General features: G+C 35.4%; 1 protein-coding gene across 4 annotated transcripts in view; it reads right to left on the reverse strand.

Annotated features, from left to right (window-relative positions):
* USP47 (ubiquitin specific peptidase 47) overlaps window positions 1-21014 on the reverse strand; it is a 145963-nt gene that overhangs the window by 68910 nt on the left and 56039 nt on the right. For all 4 annotated transcript variants that reach the window (XM_058305727.2, XM_071218213.1, XM_058305726.2 and 1 more), the window contains 4 exons: window positions 20415-20618; window positions 13761-13874; window positions 7250-7388; window positions 3055-3151 (listed from right to left, as the gene is read on the reverse strand). In XM_058305727.2, the coding sequence (XP_058161710.1) occupies window positions 3055-3151; window positions 7250-7388; window positions 13761-13874; window positions 20415-20618 (554 nt within the window). The remainder of the gene's footprint in view (window positions 1-3054; window positions 3152-7249; window positions 7389-13760; window positions 13875-20414; window positions 20619-21014) is intronic.

The raw sequence follows: 21014 nt of genomic DNA on the forward strand, positions 1-21014 counted from the left end.
TTCTCTAATTTATAAATTCAGAAGAAATTTAAAATTTAACAAAAGGCATATGAAGGCAACAATTCTCAAGAATGAAAGGCAAAGCTCATTTAAAGGTAATCACTGAACCCAAATCTGATCAAGATTCTTGTTCTAATTATTAATTGGCAAAAAAAATACAGGGAACAGGAGCACAATATTAAATGACACTATGGACATGCAACCATCAAAACCCAAACTGTGAAAAACTACTGCACAAATCAGTTTGCAACATGTATTTTCAGGGAATAAATTTCAAGGGGGCAAAAGATGGAAAAGGACCAAAAAAAAAAAAAAAAAAAGATGAAACAGATTAAAAGAATCTTATCAACCAACTGCAATCTTGTTTGGATTTTGACTTGAAAAAATTGTTAAATATGACCTTGCTCTTCTTTTTAAATAGTGAGCTCCCTCTGCTTTGCAGATGTCAATGTAAAGCATTGCATTTTTTTCTTTTCAAGGCTTGCTTCCCTATAAACATCTCTACTCATCTGACATCTGCTTTAACCCTCTCCTCTTCCATATTCAATCCTTCCTTTTCTTATTATCCTTTACAGAAGAGATTTATAATCAACACTTACGGGATATAAAATTCTCTTAGTAGCTGTGAGGGAATACTGAAGTTAAAATAGAGTATGCTCAAATTTCTTGCAAAGGAAATTCACCAGTGGGGAGAAATTACTGTAATAGAAAACTGAATTCTCACCTATCTTTCAGTCCTGTGTTTACAAATACCTCAAAAGGTTTTAAATCTTGCTGGTATATGCTGTTCGCCTAAGTTAGAAACTTTGGTGCCATATTTGATTCTTCCTTTTTGTTTATTGATAAATAAAATTTGACACTAAATTCTACCAGCTGTCAAACTTAAGTATAATAACCACTGCAACCATCACTATTCTTATCTATGCCTGATATAATAAGAGATTCTTCCAGGGCTTCCTATCTTTCAAATCAATCCTGCACACTGGACTATATAAGCTATCCTAAAACAATGTATTGAACTGGTTGCTTATCTGCCTCCAAATCTAAAGTGGTGAAATTCTGTCTTGGCTACTAATACAAGTGAAGGAAACAAACAAATAAAATCCTATTTTTTCATGTGAGTACCCACTTCACTTCTTGTCTTCAGGCCAGTAGGTTCCAGCCTTATAAGGAGCCAACCCTTCCTTAGTTCTACATTAAAGAACATCAGTGCTCTCAGGCTTTGTTTCCCATCTGCTACACTTCAGTACAATCTCCAAGGCATGTGGCCTTCCTCTTCGACCTATTACTCCTCTCCTTATTAACTGAGCCCCAGTCACAATGGTTTCTTTTGTTCCTCGAATGATTTTTGCATTTGCTGGTTTTCTCCCCCTTGAATGTTCTTCCCCCAGATCTTCCTTCACAGAGCTGCTTCCTGTGAAATCTATTCACCTGGTATTTCCTGAGAGAGGCCCTCCCTGACCATTTACCTGAATCTGTTACCCCACCCTGCCTCTTGACAGTTTATCTTTCCACATTACCTTGCTTTATTTTCTTCATAGTATACATGACTATATGAAATGAGCCTATTTATTTAAGCTTACCTAAGAAAGTTCTAAGTACGGACCTTGTCTTATTCACTACTGTAAGCCCTAGGCCTAGAAAAGTGCTTGACATATAGTAAGTGTCCAATATATGTTTGTTGAATATATAGCCCTGGCTATGCTCTTGCTCTTCTCCACAGTGCTATAAATTTACAGACCGTTTTCAGGGTATTAGAACCCATGGTTCTTGATATACCCATTCTTATGTAATACTCCCAGAAGCAGGTACATCAACCTGACTATTCAGCTTTGAGGACAGGTTCTAGACTGTGTTACCTAACCATAATTCTCAGTAATCTGATAAAAACTCCATTTATGCTGATATTCTGGAGGTTCCTGTAATATATCATAATTTTTAGCATAAGATAGAGTACAGGTAAAGTACTAGTGGATTCTGGCATCTACTATTAATAGGTGCGCCAATTCTAACAGTGTAGCCTTGTAAAAGTACTTAATGTCTCTAAACCTTCCATTACCTCCTTTGTAAAATGAGGACAACGGTAGTACTTAATTCATCTGGTTACTGTGAGAATTAAATGAGTCAATACATAAAGTACTAGAAACAGCACCTAATACTTACTAAAACATCTAGTAATACTATTATTTGATTTTGTTTTAAAGTCTTCTTGTCTGCAAAGCTTTCTTTTCAACCTGTCCAAATCATACCTAGCTTCATGACCTACACCTTAAGTTCTACTTCCTTCCTTCACTACATCACTTCTCCAAGTTTCATTAATATCCCTTTTATTTAACTCTCATGGCATTTAGCTATGCTTAAATATTATTTAAACTATTTCATGCATACACATATTGCCATTGTGGAAAGATCTGTAAACTACTAAAGAACAAAGACTTTATTTCAAACTCCCTCCCTATCTACCACGTAACTGAAATATAAACACTAGTGGGTAACAAAACAGTAGGGCTGAATGAAAAACATGTCAACTTTTACAAGTAAATTCAAATAATAAACCTGTAGATAAATGTAAAGGTAATACATGTTGTTTGAGCAATATAACCAATAATATTTAAAGTTCCCAAAGCACTTGTAATATGTATTATAGTAATTTCAAGAATTACTTGAAAGCAACACAAAAAAAAGGAAAAATGAGTTTACTCATACTTTATCTTTAAAATATAGGAGTTACATATGTTAAAGAAAGCACTTAACATTTATTTCTTCATAAAGTTGCTAAAGCTATAAATGAGGGAAACAATAATATTTTCACTCTAAATGTAAATCTTTTCAATTTTATCCTTTTGTCATCTATATACTTCTAATTCTCTGCTCAAATTTTTAATAACTGGGTATTTACAAGATCCTGGTTCTCATAAAACACATTCAAGGTGTGTCTGATGAAGAAATTCCCCATACATTACAAAAATGTGCAAGAAGGTAAAATTAAAATTAGTGGAAAAAAAAATTAACATTTTTGAATCAATTTTATTTATAGTTGTTTTGAATACTCACTTATATAATGCATTCCTAAATTCAGGAGTCATAAAAAGTGTTTGCAAAAGGCTATTCAAATAGCAAGTCATTGCTTGATTTACTAATCCCACATATCCTTTGAAAGAAAACACAAATATACATACATCAGTGTTTCGATTGAAAAATAACCAAAAGGAAACCTCAGTAAGATACATAATAACAATTTGGAGGTTAAGGCTACTTTATTAGTAATTATTTCAATTTTTTTCAACAGTACCTAAGACAAACTCTTTTTCTAACATATGCACTAGGTAAACCTTGTTTTTCAGAAATTTTATCTCTTCAAGTCAGGTAAGATATCCTGTTACAGCTATGTCAGAAGTACACATGGATATTATATGGCATTTCATAAAATTTTAAGAATGTTTAAAATAATATAGTTTATAGTATAAAAATAATCTTTCTTCCCTAAGTTGAAAAATTGTAAAACAAAATGAAAAATAAAAACATATTCACTTTAAATATCATATACACCTAAAGTAGGAAGACTGTAATGAATTATTTATCTTTACCATCAAGCCCTAGAGTCATTTTCTACTAAAAAGTTATAACATAAGAAAAATCCATTATATGAAACTCCCCAAAGCCAAGATTCTAAGTAACTCAAAGTAACTTCTTCTATTTTAACAAGCTCCTAACTCTGTAATTCTAAATATCTGCATGCTATGCAATGCATGACTAGGAAGTAAGAAGATAACCTAAGAATAAATGAAGGGAGGATGGGAAGAGGGAAAGAGTGTGAAACTTAAAAACTTAAAATTCAAAACTTAAAATTACTATTAATATTAAGAATAGTTAACTTTTATTCCTCACTGGATGTGACTGCCATTACTAACAACATTTTTGGAATTTCTCTTTTGGAGAAGACTTCAGCTACACTTTATGAGAGACATATAATATAAAAAAATAATCAGTTTCATTTCAATTATACCTTATTATTTAAGCAAAATGTAGTAAACACCATGCTTAATAATTATACTGATTTATTCCCATTTAATATCGAATGACTTTGACCAAGAAAACTTAATTCTCTCAATAGATGCTTCTCATTTGAAACTCATCCAAATATCTTTCCAATTTCCAGGAAATTATCAAAAATGTCTTCAGTAATGATAAGCTCTGTGGATAACTTCACTGCCAAAGGAGGTGCAATAGCCATGGTGAAACATGGTCAGTTGTGGAAAAGGAGAATAGATTCCACACTACCTGCAACTGGACAATTCCAAGAAAAGCCCAATACTTTGCCTCCCTTTCACTTCGGACTAAGTTTCAAGCTTTGATTTCTAATTCTTTTCATCATTTCTTTAGGAATACTGTGTATATGTATTTATGTATTTTATTCTACATTGGTACATATTTAATTATAGATATCAATTACTGACCAATGCCTGATTTGTTGTCATAGCAACTTGTACTTATTCCATATTAGAACCTATATCTCACTGTGTTGTAATTATCTATTTATTTCTTGTCTTCTCTACTGTATTGTGAGGATAAGGACTGAACTAATTTCTCTCTAAATAAATCCTACTACCCAGCAGAGCAGCCGATACACAATGAGGGGAAAGAGTACATGACTTTCAAATAAAATTAATTTGCATGGCATCTGGCCTTATTATAATCCTCCATCCAATTTCTCAATAGAGAGAATCACTTTACCTATAGCTTTAAAAGGTAAATGAATACTACTATTGCCCCTTGGGTACCTAAAGACAAAATTATCATTTATTTTTGTCTCTGTTTCCTTTCCTTGGGCTTAAAAAAAAAGTTTTCGGGGGGAAGTTGTTATAGGAAGAATGGAGAAACAGCAATTAACGTTCCTATCACTTTTTATTTTGCCCCTAACAATAAAAATCACATTGAAAACCTATGTCTTTCATACTTGCTTTAGTACCATACTGAAACAGAAGGGACAGTGTCTTACAAAATATACTACTGAATTAACAGAAATCTTGTCATTATGCAATGATTAAAACAAACAACTTTAAATGACAGCTATTATCAAGTGGGTCCTATATATGAAATATTTGGGGCTCATTGTTTTAAGGATAAGACAGTAAGGGAATAAATATGAGAACATAAGCAATTTTAAAACAAACTGGCCAAGGACAGCAATGAGGGATTTAAATTATAAAACACCCCAGTCTTAGTTTTTAATCATTTTTAAGTCCACATCATTTATAAACACCTTATCCTTTATCTATGCCTTATCCCTCTAAATTCGTTTCTCCATCTCCATTCTCTTATCTTAATGGCTGAGTACTAGAAGTAGTTAGTGGGCAAGGGATACAGGAAAGAGTATGTTAAGTACCCAAACTCACTGCATTATGGAGAAATGTGTTTCTAGACCCTCAAGGAGAAATCATGAAAGCATGTTCCAACGAAAATATTTTGTGCATGGTGTACAATAACTTCTTCAGGAAAATGCAAACCCAATAGTTCCTAACAAAACAATTTTTGAACCTCAAACCCTTTGGAGGCTTACAGACTATTTTAATTTAGCAAGGCCCCCAGAAGACTTGAGAAAAATATATAGGTAGGTAAAGCAGAAGTGTGTGAGGGACAGTAACTGGGAATGAAGATTACAGAAGAAAGGTAAGACAAAACTAAACCAAAACAGTAAAAGTATTGCCTTCTAGCAGTACTGTCAATGATTTTCAGTTTATTTTTCAGGACTACAACGAACATGCATTACATTTTTATACTCAGTGAAACTTTTTTAAAAGAAGGTCGTATACTTCAGGAATTTACAGGCATGAGAAAGTCATAGGAAGTTGAAATTAGCTACAGAAAATCTAGTACACAGCACAAAATGGGAGTTTGTAAATACTTGGTGAATAAAGGGCTGAATTGAGAGTTCATAGTTAATATTTCAAGAATCTTGATTTGTTAAATCTGGAACTTTCTCAAAATATTCCAACTATTTCAGAATAATCTAGGTTGCTTATTTAAAACAAAAATGCAATTTCCTATAGTCTACTTTAGAGTAACTAAATCAGCCTATTGGGGAGGAATGGCTTAGAATCTCCATTTTTAACAAGTACCCCCAAAAGATTTTTAATGAAATAAAAATTTGAGAATCACTAGTTCAGACAGTGTAATGGGAAATAACTTTATTATCTCCTCTTAGCTGAAAACAAGATAATTTTGCATTCTTATTTTCTTGATAGTTTACAGTTAGAAATTCTTTTGATATAAATGATCCTAAATATCAAACAGGACTGGCTTTTACTGTTATTTTTCTAACAAATAAACCATTAAGCCTATACAAATGTTTAGATATGAGGATATTCTAAGTTCTTTTAAAAGATAACATCACATTAAAAGAAAATCTGCAATGTAACTCCATACTTTTCTTTTTAGCCTGGATATATGTAATGTTTAAAGTCCCCTTTGTTGTAAAGTTCTATGAGCAAAGGCTCTTTATCCATACTTAGCAGGAAATACTATTAACTAGTTGTACAATCAAAGGCTTCTCTGAATTCCAGTTTCCACTTCTTTCTACATGAAAGAAGGTTTATTAAAAGATTACATGACATAACATATGTTTAGATTACCTTCATTAGGCTATTACCAATCTTACCTACAAAAGATTAAGCTCCTGAATAAAGACAAGCAATTTCACTAGCTCAATAAATGGAAAAAAATCCAAAAATCTAGGTGGAATCGTATTTAGAAAAACGTTAAAGAATTTATTATGATTGGATTTAACAAAAAGATAACACAATAGGTTCAATAAAATAAACCCAGTCCATCTACTTCAAAATGGAAGTATCCCCATGGTCCTTCTAATCCAAAGAGATAAAAGAGATATCCTTTTTCTAAGGAATGTCAAATTCAAACATTAAGATTATATTCAAAATAGAAAATTATCAAAAAAGAAGAGTCTTCCTTCAAAATACAATATTCAATATTACTTACTTTATTAACTAATTTATTAAGAAATTGTGGCACTAACAAAACCATAAAAACAAACAAAAAAAACAATGGAGTAAGGGAAAGGGAAACCACATTCTTGTTTCAATTCTGCTGTTGCTAGCTTGGCAGAGTGAGGTTGCTTAGGGGTCTCAGTTTTTTTGGCCATAAAATGAGGGGATGATGCCCAAGGAAGCTAAGATCACTTGGGGTCTAAGACACTATGACTCTGTGAAAATACAACAACAACAAATCTTACCAGTTTCTGATTTATTCAAAATAGATGAATAGGAGTAGCTCTGGCTGACATAATCACTGGTAGAGCCCACAGAAACTTCTCTTGGAAGTGGACCAATAAACCTGTCATGAACATTGTCATCCATGGCATTGGAATCCTCCTAAAACATAACAGCCAATATTTACTGAATAGTGAATGTGGCTGAAATAATGGAAAAATAAAGACATTAATTGCTAAGGCAATGAAAGCCATTACTATTACTGTTACTACCAAGGTATTCAAAGGAATGTACACCATCACCATTTCCTGTAGGAAAGTTTGAAAGACGCTGATATAAAACACTTTGGAGAGGTGCTCATGTCTGATTCCAAAGTTCTTACTTTCTCAATTCTCTTCCAAATGTTCTGATTACACAAAAGAAGGAGATATGTAGTTCTAATAAATCCAAAGTACCACTATGAACTCCTTGATGACAAACTCTATCATTCATTTATATACCATCTTTGCCAAGCTGGCTAGACAGGTAGGGGATACACAACAACTGCTGAATGAGATGGATAGTTTCTTACTATCTCTAACCAAGAAACTGCCTATTAAAGAAAAAGAAGAGGAAAAAGACAAAAGATCTGTAAAAGTCATTAATACACCTCACCACATACCAGGGATCCTCAGTACATGAGATTCAAGGGATCATAGTCAATTTCTCAACAGAAACCCTGGAGGCCAGAAGGCAAAGGTATGATATATTTAAAGTACTGAAGGGGAAAAAATCTATATGCTAAGAAAGCTGTATCTAGCAATACTTCTGATTTTACATGAAGGAAAAATAAAGACATTCCCAAATAAACAAATGCTGACAGAATTTGTTCCTAATGACCTGCCCTACAAAAAATGTTAAAGGGAGTTCTTCAAGCTGTAAGGTTCTTAATAGACAGTAACTTGGTCCTGGATAGTGCTTCACGGACAATTACGGGACACTGTAGATCCCCCCAGGGCCCACTGGATGGAACGTGAGAGAGTCTGGGCTATGATGTGGACCATTGACTATGGGGTGCAGTGATGCTCAGAGATGAACTTACCAGGTGCAATGGATGTATCACGATGATGGGAGAGAGTGTTGCTGTGGGGGGAGTGGGGGGCGGGGGCGGTGGGGTTGAATGGGACCTCATATATTTTTTTTAATGTAATTTAAAAAAATAATAATAAATAAATATTTAAAAAAAAAAAAAATAGACAGTAACTTGAAGCCATATAAAGAAACAAAGAACACTGGTAAAGATAACTACATAGGTAAATATAAATGCCAATATTTTGAATTTCGGTTTATAACTCCTCTTTTATTCAAATATAACTTCATGAAATAATAATTATAATTCTATATTAAAGGGCAAACAATGTATAAAGATGTAACCTGTGGGAAGCAGACTTGGCCCAATGGATAGGGCGTCTGCCTACCACATGGGAGGTCTGTAGTTCAAATTCTGGGCCTCCTTGACCCATGTGGAGCTGGCCTATGTGCACTGCTAATGAGCACAGGGAGTGCCGTGCAGCGCAGGGGTGTCCCCCGCGTAGGGGAGCCCCACATACAAGGAGTGCTTCCTGTAAGGAGAGCCGCCCAGCACAAAGGAAGGTGCAGCCTGCCTGGGAATGGCACCACACACACAAAGACCTGACACAGCAAGATGATGTAATAAAAAGAAACACAGATTCCCGGTGTCACTGATAAGGATAGAAATGGTCACAGAAGAACAGACAGCAAATGGACACAGAGAGCAGACAATGGGGGGGAGGCGGTGGGAAGAAATAAATAAAAAAAAATACATATATATATATATATATAAAAAGATGTAACCTGTAACACAAAGAACATAAAGGGGGGTAAGGAGCTATACAGAAGCAGAGTCTTTATATGCTACGGAAGGAAACAAGGTTATCAGTTCAAACTAGATTGTTATGAATTTAGGATAACTGTAATCCCTATGGTAACCATGAAGGAAAGAAAAAATTACACAGAAACGTATAAAGAAGATAAAAATGGTACACTACCAAAAAATCATTTGAACACAAAACAAGGCAGTAATAGAGGGAAGAAGAACAAAAGACAAATAGCAAGAAGTTCTTCCTTATCAGATATTTACTGTAAATGTAAATGGATTAAACTCTTCAATAAAAAGAGAGAAATTGGCAGAATAGATTAAAAAACATGATCTGACAATATGCTGTCCATGAAAGACTCAGGCAAGATCCAAAGACACAAACAGGTTGACAGTAAAAAGACAGAATACTAGATTCCAAGCAAATAATAACTTAAGAGTGACATGGGCAGCTTATCAAACAAATTTAAACTTTAAGTCAAAAACTGTTATAAGAATAAAAAACCCATTATATATTTATGAAAGGATTAATCTACCAAAAAGATATAACAATTATAAACATATACACAACCTAACAATAGAGCCTCAAAATACATGAAGCAAAAATTGACAGAAATGAAGGGAGAAATAAGGTAGTTCTTCAAAAATAGTTTGAGACTTTAATAACCCACTTTAAAAAACAGATGGAACAACAGTTCTAGGAAAATGGCATTGAAGTTGATCAGGCAATACACAGTGCTCTTACAAAACAGGGAGAAAGGGCAAACACTGTCTGAGGGAGCTGTTTTGGTATCTGCAGACCAGAAGAGTAATGCACACATAATCCAGGAGGGTTGTGGACAGAGAGAAAAAGATGTTGAAAGGAAAACAGTGAGTTAACTCGACCCCATGGCTGAAATGGCAACCATTTCCTACCCTCAAAGCAAACAGCCTCAGTGAAACCTACAGCTGATGGCAGACAAATGTGAGGGCAACAGACATATTCCTTCCTGGAAAGAGGGGGGATGAGGAGGGCTGAATGTGGTTTCTCTTCTGCAACTCTTCTGCAACTTTAAACAGAAGGGCCCTTCTTTGAATTCCACCTCCAGCCAGCTCAGAAATTCCAGCCAGAGAAGCTGAAAGATCTATCTCCATGAAAAGGTTGGCTGAAGGGAGCCATCTGCTGGCAGGCCAGGAAAGTGAAGGAAGACAAGGCTTGACCCACTTGTCTCTACTCCCAGGCCCCCATGGATCTGGTTGGTGGACATTAGTGGGTCCCTGACTCTGTTTTAATAACTTGAACAGAGTAATCTTAAAGCTTATAGAACCAACTATATCCTTGGTTTCTACTGCACAACCAGCAAGGGAAAAAGAGCAGGAAGCCCAAAACTAAAGAGGAAAACTGCACCAGAATAAATATTCTAGTAAGCCAGATGCCTGGACATCAACAAAAAATTACAATCCACACTAAGAAACAGGAAGATGTGGTACAGTTAAAAGAATAAGAGAAGCCTCCAGATGACATAAAGGAGTTGAGACAACTAATCACAGATGTTCAAACAAATACCATTAATAAATTCAACGAGATGGCTAAGAGATTAAAGATATTAAGAAGATATTGGATGAGTACAAAGAAGAATTTAAACACACAGAAAAATAGCAGATCTTATGGGAATGAAAGGCGTAATAAGTGAAATTTTAAAAACAGTGGAATCACATGATAGCAGATTTGAGGAGGCAGATGAAAGGATTGGTGAGCTTGAAGAAATGGCCTCTGGAAGTGAACATACAAAAGAACAGATGAAGAAAAGAATGGAAAAAATTGAACAAGATCTCAGGGAACCAAATGACAGCAAAAGACGTGCAAACATACATGTCATGGGTATCCCATAAGGAGAAGAGAAGGGAAAAGGGGCAGAAGGAATATTTGAAGAAATAATGGAAGAAAATTTCCCAACCCTATTGAAGGACACAGATATCCATGCCCAAGAAGCTCAACATACTCCCATCAGAAAAATCTGAATAGACCAACTCCGAGACACATACTAATCAGAATGTCAACTGTCAAAGACAAAGAGAATTATGAGAACAGCAAGAGAAAAGCAATGCATAACATATAAGGGATATCCTAAAAGATTAAGTGCCGATTTCTTACCAGAAATCATGGAAGTAAGAAGACAGTGGTATGATATATTTAAGATACTACAAGACAAAAACTTCCAGGCAAGAATCTTACATCTGGCAAGATTGTCTTTCAAAAGTGAGGGGGAGTTTAGAATATTCACAGATAAACAGAAACTGAGAGAATTTCTAACCAAAAGACTAGATTTTCAGGAACTACTAAAGGGTGTGCTAGAGCCTAAAAAGAAAAGACAGGAGAGAGGGGCCTAGAAGAGAGTCTAGAAATGAAGATTATATCAATAAAAGTAACTGAAAGTGTCAAAAGAGCGGTGAAAATAAAATGACAGATAAAACTCAAATAGTCAAGAACAAACTTAACCAACGATATAAAGTACTAGTATTCAGAAAACTGCAACTCAATGTTAAAATAAATCAAAAAGGCCTGAATAACTCAAAGAACATTCCATGTGCACAGACTAGAAGACTAAATATCATTAAGATGTCAGTTCTACTCAACTTGATATACAGATTCAATGCAATCCCGATAAAAAAGTCCATCAGCATTTTATTTTAATTTGAAAACACAATTATAAAATTTATTTGGAAGGGTAAGGGGTCCTGAATAGCCAGAAATATCTTTAAAAGGAAAAGCAAACTCTCATCTCCAAACTTTAAATCATATTACTGAGCTATATGGTAAAAAAACAGCATGGTACTGGCATAAAGACAGACACATAGGCGGCAGACTTGGCCCAGTGGTTAGGGCGTCCGTCTACCACATGGGAGGTCCATGGTTCAAACCCCAGGCCTCCTTGACCCGTGTGGAGCTGGCCCATGCACAATGCTGATGCGCGCAAGGAGTGTCCTGCCACGCAGGGGTGTCCCCCACATAAGGGAGCCCCACGTGCAAGGAGTGCACCCCGTAAGGAGAGCCACCCAGCGCAAAAGAAAGTGCAGCCTGCCCAGGAATGGCGCCACACACACGGAGAAGTGACACAACAAGATGATGCAACAAAAAGAAACACAGATTCCCATGCCGCTGACAATAACAGAAGTGGACAAAGAAGACACAGCAAATAGACACAGAGAACAGACAACTGGGGTGGGCGGGGAAGGGCGAGAAATAAATAAATAAATCGTAAAAAAAAAAAAAAAAAAGACAGACACATAGACCAATGGAACCAAATTGATGGATCAGAAACAGACCCTCACATCTATGGTCAAGTGACTTTTGACTCACAAGTTAAAACTAAAAATCTCGGGCAGAACAGTCCATTCAACAAATGGTGCTAAGAGAACTGGATATCCATAGCCAAAAGAAGGAAGGAGGACTCCTGTGTCACACCTTATCCAAAAATTAACTCAAAATGGATCAAAACTCTAAATATGAAAGCAAGAACCATAAAGCTTCTAGGAGAAATTATAAGAAAATATCTTTAAGACCTGGTGATAGGTAGTAGATTCTTAAAGGAGATAAAAGGAGGACTAAGATGGACTACTGATGTTTAATGTATGTAGAAGTTTAATAATTAGCTTTATTGTAAAAGTGTGAAAATTATATATAGTGGATGGTAACATATAATGAGTAACAGCTAGTTTATAAATGGGTATGTGGCTGAAAATGGTAGTCTAGGTGTATAAATGCCAATTGACAGAATGCTAGAGAATAATCTAGGAACTGAATAGTACAATAAACCAAGAGGTAGATGAGAATTGTGGTTGACGGTACAGATGCAAGAGTGCCCTTTGTTAGCTAAAGCAAATGTACATCACTATTGCAGGGTGGAGGGAATGTGGAGAAGCATAGGAAAAATACAACTGGAATGACCTATGGACTGTGGTTAACAGTAATAATACAATATTCTTACATCTATGCCAAAGATGTGCTGTGTTAATAATGGGGCAGTATGGAAAATGTGAGCCAAAGTACACTATGGATAAGGTAACAATCAGATGATATTATCTTATCTGTAATAAATGTTTCACCACAGTGTGGTGTGTTGATAGAGGGGTACTGTTTGGGAATTATGCACATGTGCATGATTGTTTTATAAGTTTACAACTTCTGTCATAAAAAATATATTTAAAAATAATAATAATAGGGTGGGTTGGGGGGAAAATCCACCAAATATAAGATAATTTAGTAGTAAGATTTTGACAATACTCTTTCATAATTTGTAACAAACATTTCGTGACAATCAAGGTGTTAGTGGAGGGTTGAGGTATGGGTCCCCTGTATGATGTTATGCATGTTTGCTTTGTAAGGTCACAACTTTTACTATATACTTATTTTTTATGTATGTTCATTTTTTTTTTAAAAAGCGGCAAAAGACTATATATTCAAATAATGGTGCTAAGGCTATCCTATGTAGCTGTTTTAAGACAGGTACTTAAAGCAAACAAAAATAAAATAGAAAAATAATATTCTATTACTTGTTGTAATATTCCATATTACAAAATATACCTCCCTTCTTTCAGAAAACATAAAATTGCATTCACAAGTAGTAAAGTGAGAGTGCAAAAAACTATGATTATATAGGGCTTTTTACGTAGCTCACCAGAAGTATTTGAGGCTGTTCACCATCTTTATCTGTTAAATGCAGAAAGTTCTTCTTTCCTGGCTCAAAATTAGCATCAAGAAGTGACTTGTCACTCGAATGATCCAGTGGAGTCTGTGGGTATAAAACAAAATATTGTGGATTATGAGACACTATTAACTATACAAAAAGAATAAAACAGGTAACATAAATGTTCACATTTCTACACTAATTGGACTCAAACAATGTTTTTTTTTCCAAGCAATAATTCTGTTAAAATTGTATTTATCTAGGCTTACAATTTATCTACTCATGAACTGGGATGGCTAAGCCCCAGTGACAGTGAGTTCACTGGCAGGTAAGCCAGATGCTAACATCTCCCAACATCTAAAGACTGAGGAGAGAAAAGATAAGAGGTAATGTTAAGTACTATACAGGAAAATAATTCATAAATATTTGTATTTCCATGTTCTCTAAAATGTATTTAATATAGTATTTAAGAGATTTTCATGAAAATTAACTGAAGACAATTTTACTTAACTATAAAAAACCTAAGTTTTGATATATGAGTATAAAATGAATTCTCAGATAATCAACACACTCAGGAACTCAACCTAAATAAATGTACAAAATAACAAAATGGGCACCTTCAGAAAAATCCCTTAAGGAAGAGCCTGTCTTAGCAAATACCATTTCAATTCTACTGCCAGGATCCATAGGACTCCAGGGGGATGGAAGTGATCACTATTTTGAAAATTAAACATCTAAGTTTAAATAGCCTTTTTTTTTTTTTAATGTCAACCCTAACTGTTGTTCTGCTATCCTCAAATTGGTAGATGGGAGATGGAGCTCTGTATGTCCCATACCCTACCTACCCACACTCCCAACCATTATTGAGAAAAATAAGGGATTTAGGGGTGAACAACCAATTCTGCTGTTTTAAAGGTATTTTGCTATATTAAGAAAAAACTGTAGTGTTTCAAAGACATAGGGATGTCTCCTTAGAAGGTCTTACTTTATGCAAATGCTTTTATTTCTCAGGCAATTAAAATGATGTATAAAAATGATGATGATGGACAATGCCCATCTCAAAAAACAGAGTATATACAACTGCAAGCAAGACAGTTCCTTCCATCTGCCCAATAAGATCTAAGCCCCCTCTCAATCTGAAGCAGAATGAGCATCACAATCCCAAAGTCATCAAGAATGAGGAATGAATAAACATAATTGTGGCCCAAAGTAGAATTATGATTACTGTAGTAACAGAAGAACTTGCAATATTGAGATAAAGATAGTAGTTACCAGAAGTTCTGATGGGAGAGGGAGGAAAAGAATAGGTGGACCTTTGGACATTTTGGGGACACTGCAATATTTCTGGATAATATTGCAAATGATGGATACAGACCATTATAAATTTTATTAAAACCTATAAAATTTCATGGTGCAAGGTGTAATCCATAATGTAAAACTAGAGACCACAGTAACGATGCTTCAATATTTGTTCATCAATCATAACAAAACCACACCAATATGTTATTAATAGGGGAAAATGTGAGAGGAGGAGGGGGTGGCAAATACAGAAGTCCCCTATATTTCCAATGTAACTTTTCTAAAACTTCCTTAAAAATAAAGTTTTTGAAAAGTGATGTAAAAGTACAGGAAAAAGGTTAAAAAAAATTAACTCTAAAGGATTCTGCCAGTTACAGTCTATGTGATCTGAGGCAACTTCACTTACACATGATTCAGTTTCCTCTCCTGTAAAATAAACTTATAACAGCACTTACCTCAGAGAATAGTTATAAGGATTAAATGAAGTATATTTGTACATTGCTTAGAACAATATCTGGCACACAATAAACTCAAAATAAGTGTTTTTTTAAATAAATAAAATAGCGAACTTATATGCTGTATCTATCTCCTTACTTTGGCTCACATCTATGAATCCATAAGAAAAAGAGGACACAAAAAACCTGAAGTTAAGAGAAGCCTCATGGAGGATAAGGATTTTGGGTTGGATCCTTATAATCTCTGGTATGACATAAAATATCAGGTGATATAGCTAGAATACGTAGGATACTCAATAAATGTGCCTGTGTTTACAAGCTAAATAGGCGTGGTTTTCAGAGGAGCACAAATGCAGCATTGTAGAAGCAGGTGAATCAAGATATACTTTTAGAAATGTACAAAGGTAAATAAAAACAAATGGAATTCAGAAGAAGAGTCAAAGATGAACAGAGAAAGATGTAATCCTGACATAGAGCTACTTGAAGCTATTGTAGACAACAATTTAACAGATGCTTTTTTTAGTGCCTAGGGAATGTCTATGGGAGATATAAAATGAATACCTTAAGATCCCTGCCATTCAAATACCTACCTTCTACCAAATGGAAAGACACAAATAACCATAATAAAAGGTGAATATAACAGCAAAGCAGAACAAAAAGTGCAATAGAAGATGGAGAAGAGGAAGAGATTACTTTTAAAGTGGCAAGAAGAAATACAAGGTAAGGCTTCTTACATGTCAAAGATAAACAGGACTTAGACAGACGGAATAGTACAGAAAGAACTATGCCTTTAAGCTGAAAAAGAGGTAATATCAGAAGTCACATAGTGACTTCAAGGTTTCAGATTAAATACTATGTACCTTTGTATGTCTTACTGAACTATCAATTTTACGGACAGATTTGAGATGGAATAAGTTTAATATAGAGCATTAGTTCTAGATTAAAAACAAAGCACAAATAGGAATAGAAAGGAAAACATCATGAATTGTAGAGGCAAATTAGGTAACATAAAAAACACATGGGGAAGCGTATTTGGCCCAACGGACAGGGCACCCGCTACCACATGGGAGGTCCAAGGTTCAAACTCAGGGCTTCCTGACACATGTGATAAGCTGGCCCACGGGCAATGCTGCCATGTGCAAGGAGTGCCGTGCCACGCAGGGGTATTCCCCGCGTAGGGAAGCGCCACACGCAAGGAGTGCGCCCCATAAGGAGAACCGCCCAGCGCGAAAGAAAGTGCAGCCTGCCCAGGAATGGCACCACACACACGGAGAGCTGACGTAGCAAGATGACTCAACAAAAACGAGGCACAGATTCCAGGCGCCGCTGACAAGAATACAGGCAGACACAGAAGACACACAGCAAATGGACAGAGAGAGCAGACAACTGGGGGGAGGGGTGGGGAAGGGGAGAGAAATAAATAAAAAATAAATCTTTAAAAACAAAAACACATGATTCTTCTATGGAGCCAGTTAAAACTATGCCTTCCAAACAGTATAGGGATACATACCCAATTTCATTTGCTGTTACTGGTGTTAACCTGGAAAATCAGAGCAGCAATGGCATTGAACAGAAAGAGGTATTATAAGCAGAAAGAGATGGAAAAGCATGCAAATCTGTGTGGAGAAAATAAATTAGGCCAATATCTGAGAATTAAAATGACAAAGACTAAGAGGACCAAATGTAGCTTGTCTTGAATGTTAACTTAGGGAATATGACTTTTCATCAGTGGGCACTGAGGAATCACTGAAGTTTCTATATTAGAAGGTGACATGAGTTCTATGATTTAAGATGACAAAGATAATTCTAGCAATACCATTTAGAGTGAATTTGGACTAAGAGATGGGAAGCTAAAGGACCATTTAGGAGAATATTAGTGCAAATGAGATCCAGCTCAACAGTCTCCTTTGCCAATCACCCATCCAAAATTACCAATGCCTTCTCACCCAAATTGGTGAGGCTCAGGGTACTAAGGAGTAAAATAAATAGGGAGAAATGGTCAAAGTACTACAAGTCACGAAAAAGGTAAAGACCAAAACATGGCTGAAGGAAAGGAAAAATGAAATAAAATATAAAGACATTTCTTCTTTATCATTCATGTATTATAGATGAGTGGTTACCAAATTGAGTGGAACTGAGAAGATTTCTCCAGGATACTTCTGGAATCAAGGCTCTTACATTATCTGATAAGCTATTATGAAATCCTATTATGATAGAAATATCATAAAAGCTTATACTTTATTTTTACTAAGAATTTATTTTGTAATTACATCATGGCTTACTACTAGAGGCTAATTATTAGGGATATTCACTATGCAGTCAACACAGGATCCATGGTAGGGGAGGCTTATGAGATCCTAAGAACTTTTAAAATAATTGTTATGTTTATTTCCATAGTACAAAATTAAAATAGGATTGGGGGACATGGTGTCCCAAGCACATATTTATCAATAATCCTTTCCAAAACTCTATGAACTGTCAGAAAATATTTTTTTAAGAAAGAAAAGATCTTACAACAATGTAGAAAAATTAAGAGTTTCCTTGAAAACCAGAAATTTTGAAAAATTTAAAAAACAGAAAGCACACAAAATCAGATCTTTGGAAAAACAAAACTAGAAGAAATCATTGCTCAAATCATCTACAGAAGACTGATATGGAGATTAAAGAGCTGGGGAAAGTGGATGTAGCTCAGAGGTTGAGTGCCTGCTTCCCATGTACAAGGTCCTAGGTTTGATCCCCAATACCTCCTAAAAAAAAACAAACTTAACTAAAAAACCAACTCTCACTGGCAAGCAGATGTAGCTATGTGGTGGCAGCACCTGCTTTCCATGTATGAAGTCCCTGCTTCAATCCCCAGTATCCCCTAAAAAAAAAAAAAAAAAAAAAGAGGTAGGGAGCTCCAGACTAAGGCCAAGGAGTAGAGGTAAGGGAATATTAGGTTAAACAAATGGAAAAAAGCCATTCTGGCAATCTGGCCTCTCCCTTCTTTTCCTACTTGGACTAATAAGCAGCAGACAGCAGTCATATTTTCTACTAGAATAAAGCATGGAAGCTGAGCCAGAGCGAAGAGCAGGTACTGACCACTTCTCACCCCAAAACAGGTCAGAAACTAGGTGACTCCAGGACAAATTATAAACACATCACACCCAGCAGCATGCCCCACCCCTTCCCCACAGCCACCAGAAATTAAATATGATAAGCATAAACAACAGCCACAGAAGTTAATAGGGATTCTCAAATATAAAGAGGATTAGGAAATAGGAATCATAAAATATTTGAGGAAATGCTATACCATGAAAGAGATAAACTAAACACAATAAAGACAGAAGGATAAATAATTAAAGATATAACAGAGCAAAACAAAGACTGTGAAATAAGGAAACATACTCTTGAAGAGATAAGAAGAGATTGCAGCCATTAAAGAATGTTTTTTTGAGCTTGAGAGTTAAAGTCAAATGTAATACAAGTCATTGGGGGGGGGGGTGTTACTTAAATAAAAAGAAATTAGTCACAGAAACACACACACAAAGATACAAAAGTCACCGAGAGATAATAATATCCTTTAACATTGGGGTATATATCCTTCTACTCTTTTCTCTTTCTCTATATATTTTTGTTCTTTTCCAAAACTAGATCACAGAATACATATGATTTTATTTACTACTTTTCCATTGAAAACTGTCAGAGGGACATCATTCCATTCAGTTAATATTGAAAAATTTTCTTTAGTTGGTATACTATATAATTGTCACCTTAAATGAATGATAATGCAACATTTTTAAAACTATAGAATAAGCAAATATTTAATCCAGAATGGAGGAAAAGGGAAGATTTAATTATTGTGTTTCACAAAGGCTCTTACTAGAATTGTTACACTTTTCTTTATGATATTAAAAAAACCTTCCAGAATGCTGAAACATACGTTCAACTTAGTGAGGATGTAGCCTCTGGAGGCACCTGGCCTTTCTCACTCCCATTTGTCATAAATGGCCCTCTTTTAGGGACACTTATCACCATCTTCTTTATCCTTCAGTAGGACCAAATATGTTCAAATTTTAACTAAATTTACTTCTTCCCATAATCAACAACTTCCAGAACAAGATATCAGTCAGGGAGGGATTTCATCCAACTCCAACCATGGTGCTGGACCTGTCTTCCCTCAACCTCAACAGAATAGGCAGAAGGTTTTACACACTGTCAGGCAAAGACTACACTCCTTAACCAGCAGGAAGTACCTACAGAAGAATTACCATCGCATTTCAGCTCCCCCTTAAGAATAAGGATGTAAACTCTCTGAGGGAAGGTGTTGAGGCAGGTTAGTAAAGAGAAGGAGGGAAGACAGCTGGGACCTGGAAGAGAACATGGCTGAGACCCCACCCAGTAATCCCCTGAGGGAAAGCTGCTACTAAGTACAAAGGCAGAAAAACCCTGCAGGAGACCCTGGCCACCAGGTCCCATTTGGGCTTAATGGATCAAAGGGAAGCCCTGGATAACTCCAAAGAGACCTCTCCACTGGTTCCTGATAAATCCAAACAAAAGGCCTCACTGGTCCCCTAAGAGTTAAGAGGTGGAGCAACCAATCAGAACAGGAAGCAGCTGAGTCCCCTCCCCAACATTAGGAAAGGGGAGAAGGAAAGGTCTTAAAAAGGATTATCCTGGGTCCCCACATACACTTTTCACCCTATAGCACAACAAGCATCCATGTCTCAGGTGTATACTTAACTCTTTTCTCATTTCTTAATAAACTCTTTACTCTCTTGCCTACCCTAAAACAAACATACAAAACAAAAAAACCCTCCAGGATTTAATATAAACATAACAACAACAATAATAATGGATTTAATGATATCACTAGCAGCTTAAGAAAAGATACTTAAATGCAGGTTTTTACCATATCAGCAGTATTGATTCCATTTCCCCACACCAAATCAAAGGTTCCATTTATGTAGCCTACTTTGTTGGCCACATCTTCAAAGAGCTTTCTGAGTGGAGTAGAAGCTGGTAAATTTAAAGTGATCCGTTCATTCACTGTCTTTGAATTAGTAGTATCTTGTATTATACATAAGACTCTAGGTTCTTCAGCAGCATTTTCTATCTGAAATTGAAAAAAAGAAAGGAATATTTAAATAACTTCATTTAGTCATAAAATATTATGATTAAATGTAAAAGAACCAACAAAATATTATTTTCTCTTTGCCAATACTACAGTTTTATTATGCATGAAACACATTTGAATGTGTCATATGTATAAAGCATCATACATGTTTGTTTTGGAAAACCTGGGGTGTATTTCAGAATCAACAGCCATTCTTGTGGCTGTGTATTTACTTCAGTTAACAATCAACAAGCCAGGAAGACAGTTTACTTGAGCAATTTCACATTAAAAATAGCAAAATCTGATCCTTAAAACATATCACGAACATGCTGACACAAAGTAAGCATTTGTGGAATTCTTATGTGGAAATGCAGCAAAGATTGTTTAAAGACTGCA

Source organism: Dasypus novemcinctus, chromosome 10 (assembly GCF_030445035.2).
Source record: "Dasypus novemcinctus isolate mDasNov1 chromosome 10, mDasNov1.1.hap2, whole genome shotgun sequence".
Classification (NCBI taxonomy): domain Eukaryota; kingdom Metazoa; phylum Chordata; class Mammalia; order Cingulata; family Dasypodidae; genus Dasypus; species Dasypus novemcinctus.